Source organism: Glossina fuscipes, unplaced genomic scaffold (assembly GCF_014805625.2).
Source record: "Glossina fuscipes isolate IAEA_lab_2018 unplaced genomic scaffold, Yale_Gfus_2 96719, whole genome shotgun sequence".
Lineage (NCBI taxonomy): Eukaryota > Metazoa > Arthropoda > Insecta > Diptera > Glossinidae > Glossina > Glossina fuscipes.
Window position 1 is genome coordinate 5687 of NW_024005235.1, and position 6755 is coordinate 12441.

Below are 6755 nucleotides of genomic sequence, written 5' to 3' on the forward strand. Positions count from 1 at the left end.
GCGAAAGAGTAGCAAAGAACCTTCTGCGCGTACGGTTTTAAATTTGAACAATATTGTCTGTCAAAGTGCCCTCCAAAAATCCTAATGTTAGCGAACCAGTTGATGAACGTGCCGAGTACGCCTGTGTTTTTCAAACCCGCTTAGAGAGTCTAAATCTGCTGTATAGCGCGGAAAGGGATGGTATCATGAGTCATGAAGCTGTATCTCTGTAAAAAGATATGTATTCCGAGCAAACTTTATGTTTTCTAAGGCGTTCTTTTCTTTTCAGCGATTGTAAGGAACCTAATTTGGGGCCATTGGAATTCGTGGAAATCAAGGTGCGGGAAGGTAATGTCACCCATAGAAAATTGTATTCATTCCTTCGCTACAAAAAAGGCAACTAGTGGTTCTAGTCTTATCTAGTTGGGATCGAAAATATCTATGTGGGCCTTCGTAACGGCAGAGGTTCCGTGCAAAAGATTGAATGCACGGAAACTAGCTCATTGCCTAAGCTAAACAATGTAAGCAATAAAAACGCTATGCTCGTTATTCCGTAATCTATGTTAACATCACAACAAAAATTTTTCTAGCAATGTTTTTGGGCAGCATCGGTTTTTGAAGCAGTTTCTTCTCACTTTGAAAAGTTCTATTGCTGAAATAAAACTTAAAATAATACTAATGTTAACAACAATGCTTATGCAATAGCTCCGACTGATATTTAGCTGCTATAAGGACTAATGGTTATTTCTGTGTCATGGAAAGATAATGGCGGTTGTAATGTTAGCAGACCGGCTTGAGAATGAGAAAACGAGATTTATAGGATTATTTTTTGAATTAAATATGCTTTATTAAAACCTCGGTATAGCTCGTCCCTTTTTGCTGGATTTCTTCAGTTTTCGAATTTGCTTATCTTTTATTCGCTTATTAATATTCTCTTGACGTTTCTTTTGTCGCGCTGCTATATCATTATCAACTTTTTTTCACGATCTTGGCATTCCTTTTTCGATTTCTTCTTGTGAACTTTGTATTTCTTGATGGTTTTATAAATTAATTTGAAATCATCTCTAACCTTTTTACCATCAGCTTTATTGAAAGATTTCTTCCACGATAATTCAGTCTTTAATTCAGAATATTTTCTAATATGTATTAACGGAGATATGGAAAAAACATATGATATTGTTTATATTTCAAAAGGAGGTATGGAAATTGGAATGAAAAACATATGAAATCATAGGGTGGTATGGAAACTCGATTGAAAACTATATGGATTCAAAAGGTGGTATGGAAAAAAACATATAATATTGTTTACAGTTCAAAAGCAGGTATGGAAATTGGAATGAAAGACATATGAAATCATAGGGAGATATGGAAAAAACAATTTTCCCATCTTCATTAAATATAGATTTGCTCAGAATGGGCACAGAATTTTATCCAACCATTGTTGTTGTAATCTCAAAAACATATAAATCGCTGAGATCTTGAAAGCTATCCCCAGTCCCCATACAAATAAATTAAACGTTTGTCGACAACTAACTGATGACGGTCACGATTGCCTCAATTTTGCAAAATTTAATTTTCAAATTTATAACGAACAGAATTTTAAATGTTGCCAATGGCCTGGTTGTGTTTGTCCCAGAGCTGTTTGCAAACGTCAGATATGTTTATAATCTTGGCGACTTAAATACGCATTTACTAGTCCTTCACAATTAAATTCTTCAGCCTTATCAAAATCCCCGCTCACGACCGCGCCCATAGATTATAAAACACATATTCAATTATTGAGAAGTGTGAACGAACAAATTATTGAGAACATATACGTAAATACTACTGCGTGTGTATATGCGAAATATAGAAATAAAACTGTTTGGAACACTATTGTTGAACAGCCTCAGATTCTGAATAGATTTAAGCATGTCCACCTGTCAATCGGGTCACCCAATTTTATATCGATATATATTATGTTATATTTTTGATTTAGTGGAGGAAAATTAGCACACCAACGTGTTTAGGCCAAAAATGCATGCTATTTAAAATGGTGTGGATCGAACCAGTTGCCATAAAATGGCCCAATTTGAAAACAATGTCCTTTTGTTGCATCGTTACGAAAATTAACGCGTTTTAACAAGATGGTTATGGTGTAATGTTTTTACACTTGCCTCAGGTTAAAAAAAGTCTACAAATAATTGCCTTACTTTAACATCCACGACTGGATAGTTTATTATTCGTATTTGATTGTAATTTAGAGTGAAACTATGTTCGGCTTGTCCTCGTATCGCATATCATTGTACTACATCTCTTTTATTTATTTCCATCGTTTTTTTTTTTTTTTTTTTGGTAAATTCAAGCTATTTTAACAATTATTTGGTTTTATAACTAAAGAAACTTAACAGTTATTTTACTTACTTAATTGCCTGCATAGGATTTTATACATTGTTTTAAAGGTTTGAAAAAAAAATGTTTTGGGAAAAAAGATAAAGATGAAGGAAAACGCTTAAAGCTTAAACTATACGCGCCCAGCACGTTCCAAATTATCGTTGTCTAGCAGATCATGCGCGTGGCGATAATTCAAAACTCTTCCTGTCGTAGACTCAGCTACTTGTAAATAAGGATTAGGTTTAGTATTTTTCTTATTGCCAATCGAGGTAAAGCCTTTTTCATATAATATGCAATAAGCAACGTCATATACGTAGATATATTGCCAAATATCGCGGCATGTCCAGTCAAGAATTGGATTAATGCGCATTAATGCCGGCCAACCGGGATCAGTGGGTTGCATTGTCTTTAAATGTTCACAATGAGGATCAGTTCTTCTAGAGCCCATAAACACCGCCTTAATTAATGGCCTTTCTCTGCACATCCTTTCTAGCGCTTGTTTAATAGTACCTTCCATCTTAATCAATTCAATATTATAGAGTTTGGAGCAATCATTAACAAACTCATCAATTTCCGAAAAGCCATCGGGATCCGTTATAAATAATGCGAGTATTTTAAGATGCTTGAGATTGTGATCTTTCTGGAAAAAGCGGGCGAGCATATGAAGAACTACAGTGCTGTCTTTGCCGCCATTGAAAGAGAGCACCACTTCCTCAGCTTTATACATTTGAAAAGTTTTTTTACAAAGCTCTTCAAACGAATTCTCTTTAATCTGAAGATTGCTTTTAGTCTCTTCGAAATTATATTTCGATTCCAAGAGCGATTCGGGGTTTGCCCTAAGGCCATTCTCTTCCAGAACTGCGTTTATCGACATGACGCGAATTAAGATTTGCGCTCGAGTTCAATGCTTCTTGCTTGCTCCCTTCGACTCCCTTTCGCCTTTTTTTCTGTGAGGATTTCGTTTGATTTTATAAAGTCACTATGTTTTCTCCTTTTTTGTTTTTGGTTTTATCTCTTGTTTTAGTAATTCTTTGAAACGCTCTGTCAGTGTTGTGCTGCTGCTTCTTTCCATAAGTTACAATTCCAATTTGCTTCTTTATGATGCTTTTATAGCGTTATTATTTTTTGTTTTGAGTTATGCTGTCGGCTCGGCCATGTATCTTGCTTTGGTTTCGTTTTGGATTTTTTTCGATTTCTGCTCTAATGGCCCACCGATGTTTACAATTAAGTACATCAGTTCTCGTTTCTTCCTAACGAAAGTATTAAAATTTATGGAATTAGAAATTGTTATTGATGTCTTTGAAGTTTTTTAATTATGCCATTTCCTTGATGCGTCGACCTCGCAGGCAATTATTTAATATTTTTTTATAATTACGGTAAACGTGACTTGAAATTGGTTTATTTGATTTTCGAATTCTTTACGAAAATTTCAAACATAAAATCTGCGGTGAATTGATAATATTAATATATTACATCACACAGCTGTTTTATTTCTGAAGAAAAAATGTGCCCAGAGTTGCCGTTAGAATAAACAAATTAACTGGTACAAAGTCTAAAGCTGAAGTTTTTTAATTTTGTTATTTCTTTGATACGTCGACGTCGCAAGCAATTAATTATTATATTTTTATAATTACGGTAAATGTGACTTGAAATTAGTTTATTTGATATTCGAACTTCTTACGAAAATTTCAAACATGATATCTGCGGTGAATTTATAATATTATTATATTACATCACACAGCTGTTTTATTTCTGAAGAATGTTTACAGTGGTGCTGTAAAAGAGGAACAAATTGGGGCTTTTGCCGACGGCTTTGCAATTAACATAGACCATTACGTTCTTTCTGTAAATTAGCATAGAGTATTACTTCCGTTCTGCAAATTAGCTAAACATTTCGAAAGTTACCTGATAGAGAGCGTACAAGTGTAAAACTTTCCTATCGGACACAAGATGGCCTTCATGTATTTATTATTAAAACTCTTACCACGATTCCCACTTTAGTTAACAAGGAAAACATTTGAAATATCTTTTGCTGAGAATTTTAAGAGGAGGAACTTTTTCTGAAAAGCTGAATATGAAAATAAAAGTTTTAATGCATATATATATATATATTATAATTTTTTATATGTTCGATACGAAAAATAGCTGATGAAACGATGTTGGCAATCATTGTCAACATGACATTATGTATAAACAATAACAATTAATTCTTTACTGAAGTGTGAGATTTACACAGAAAAACGATTCTGCAGTTTTATATTGCTTCACTGGAAATAAATTCGATTTGATAACTTAAAAATTATGGATGACGGAGATTATGATAACGAGGAGTAAGTAAAGTGACCGTTAACAAAATATTAGATGAATTTCTGAAAATATTAAATAGATTTTAAACATGTAGACGCTCAACCACGTTGTTTCTCTTCTGTTTTTTCTTTTAGTGTTGGTGGTGATGATTTTGACGATGTTGACGAAGAGGACAACATTGATGATATCAATCCGGAAGAAGAAGTGGATAATATTGAAATGATAGTTCCCGGAAATGCGGGTGGGGGAGTGCCGAAAGCAAAAAGAATAACTACAAAATATATGACAAAGTACGAGCGAGCGCGTGTACTAGGTACAAGAGCTTTGCAAATAGCTATGTGCGCTCCAATTATGGTTGAATTGGAAGGCGAGACAGATCCCTTGCAAATTGCTATGAAAGAACTCAAACAAAAGAAGATTCCCATTATTATTAGGCGATTTCTTCCCGATCACTCGTATGAAGACTGGAGCATAGATGAGCTAATAATAGTGGATCATTAATAAGAACGTTCTGTGTAATATTAAATTTTAAGCTGAATAAAAGTAAATATTTTTAGATAAAAATTGATTGATCATGTGTTAGGAGACATAAAAGCATGCATTTCGGCTATTCCCCCTACACCAGCTGCTCGAAATAAAACAGTAAAAGTGTTGGTTTTTGACGCTTTCTTTTTTTGCGCATAAAAGAGCTCATGGGAATCTCGCTTGGAAAAACTAATCTGTCAGCATCTGATCTCTAATAAAAAATGTAAATAAAAATCACATGTTTAAACGATATCAAAAATGATGCCGTAAAGTATGTTATACGTTATTGGCGAAAGTAATCGTTACTAATTTGTTTAGCTGATTAACGGCAGAAGAAGAAGAATTTGTTTAGCATACAACTTGTCGCTGGTAAAATCGATAAAATTAAGAAAAATTGCATAAAGTAATTGAATAAAATTCAGTAAATTTTACTAAATTAATTTTTCTTTTTTTTTTTCTAATAAGTGATTTTTTTTGTTTTTAAGATAAATCGCAAAATGCTGCAGTACGTATTGTTTTTAAGTTTGGCCTGTCAATATGCTACGGCATACACACACACATACACACCCATTTCTAAGGAAAGCATTTTTGCTGATGTTTTATTAAGTGAACTATTGAATCGTATGGACAAGGTATTTTATTTTTTTTTTAAATCACCATAGCGTTTATATGAATTGTCCTTTTTTTTCTAACAAATTAAAGCAATTGATTTTTTATTCAATCATAATTTATTGATATTTGTAATCTTACATTTTTACAAGGACGGTGATACCGTGAGCAATTATTTTGATATAGATGGTGATTTGCCTAAAGGCGTTGATTTAGTGTCACGTTCGTCAAGTCAAAATATACCCGATGATTATGAATTTCGCAATATGTTTTCGGTTGCTTCAAATCCTTCGTTACGCGATCAAGAATACTTGCAACATAGCTCATTGTGGGGCCATCAGTATGTTTCGGGTGGCATGGGTGAGGCGCCTAATCATTATCCATCTTTAGTTAAGACCGATGCAAGCCTACCAGCCTATTGTAATCCTCCAAACCCCTGCCCAATCGGTTATGACGAAACACAAGGTTGCATTTCGGAATTTGAAAACACCGCTCTTTTTAGTCGAGAATATCAAGCAGCCCAAGATTGTACATGCGATAATGAGCATATGTTCGATTGTGCCGGCCAGGACAGTAGCGGCGGTGGTGGTAATAGTGAAATTGCTTCAACAATGGAAAAATTTTTAATGCATCAATTTCAAAATGATAATGGTCTCGAGAACTCCAATCCGAATGGCGGCGTTGTTAAAAAATTCTTCTCCTACAATCATCCAACAGATAATAATCCCTTCCTCGAGGGTGAGAAACTACCAATTGCCGCGAAGAAAGGCATTCATATCAAAATCTAAATCAGATTAAATTGTTATTTATTGAAATTTAAACTTAAATGCATCGTAAAAAACTTGTTTTAAAATGCTTACATGTATAAATGTGTGTACGTAATAGTCTATGTGTTTTCTTCCTGTTAAATGCAAGTGCACAGCAATCCATTAGAAATAATAAAATAAACATCAATCCTGTAA

At 33.9% G+C, this 6755-nt stretch overlaps 3 protein-coding genes across 5 annotated transcripts; 2 read left to right on the forward strand and 1 right to left on the reverse strand.

Moving 5' to 3' along the window:
* Nucleotides 1-2308: 2308 nt before the first annotated feature.
* Nucleotides 2309-3925, reverse strand: LOC119644190 (FAD synthase-like). Its single transcript, XM_038043716.1, has one exon. The coding sequence runs from the start codon at nucleotides 3224-3226 to the stop codon at nucleotides 2483-2485; it is 744 nt and encodes a 247-aa protein (XP_037899644.1). The 5' UTR covers nucleotides 3227-3925; the 3' UTR covers nucleotides 2309-2482.
* Nucleotides 3926-4550: 625 nt separating this feature from the next.
* LOC119644191 (DNA-directed RNA polymerases I, II, and III subunit RPABC2-like) lies at nucleotides 4551-5233 on the forward strand. The gene is made up of 2 exons (XM_038043717.1): nucleotides 4551-4682; nucleotides 4794-5233. Exons 1-2 carry the CDS (start codon nucleotides 4654-4656, stop codon nucleotides 5158-5160), a joined length of 396 nt encoding a protein of 131 aa, XP_037899645.1. The 5' UTR covers nucleotides 4551-4653; the 3' UTR covers nucleotides 5161-5233.
* Nucleotides 5234-5480: 247 nt separating this feature from the next.
* LOC119644188 lies at nucleotides 5481-6755 on the forward strand. Of its 3 annotated transcripts, none has more exons than XM_038043713.1 (3): nucleotides 5481-5587; nucleotides 5670-5816; nucleotides 5946-6755. In XM_038043713.1, the coding sequence occupies exons 2-3, from the start codon at nucleotides 5682-5684 to the stop codon at nucleotides 6579-6581; spliced, it is 771 nt and encodes a 256-aa protein (XP_037899641.1). In that variant the 5' UTR covers nucleotides 5481-5587; nucleotides 5670-5681; the 3' UTR covers nucleotides 6582-6755. The 3 variants fall into 3 exon arrangements, with proteins under 3 accessions (XP_037899641.1, XP_037899642.1, XP_037899643.1); XM_038043714.1 differs by having other exon boundaries at nucleotides 5482-5605; XM_038043715.1 differs by having other exon boundaries at nucleotides 5483-5553.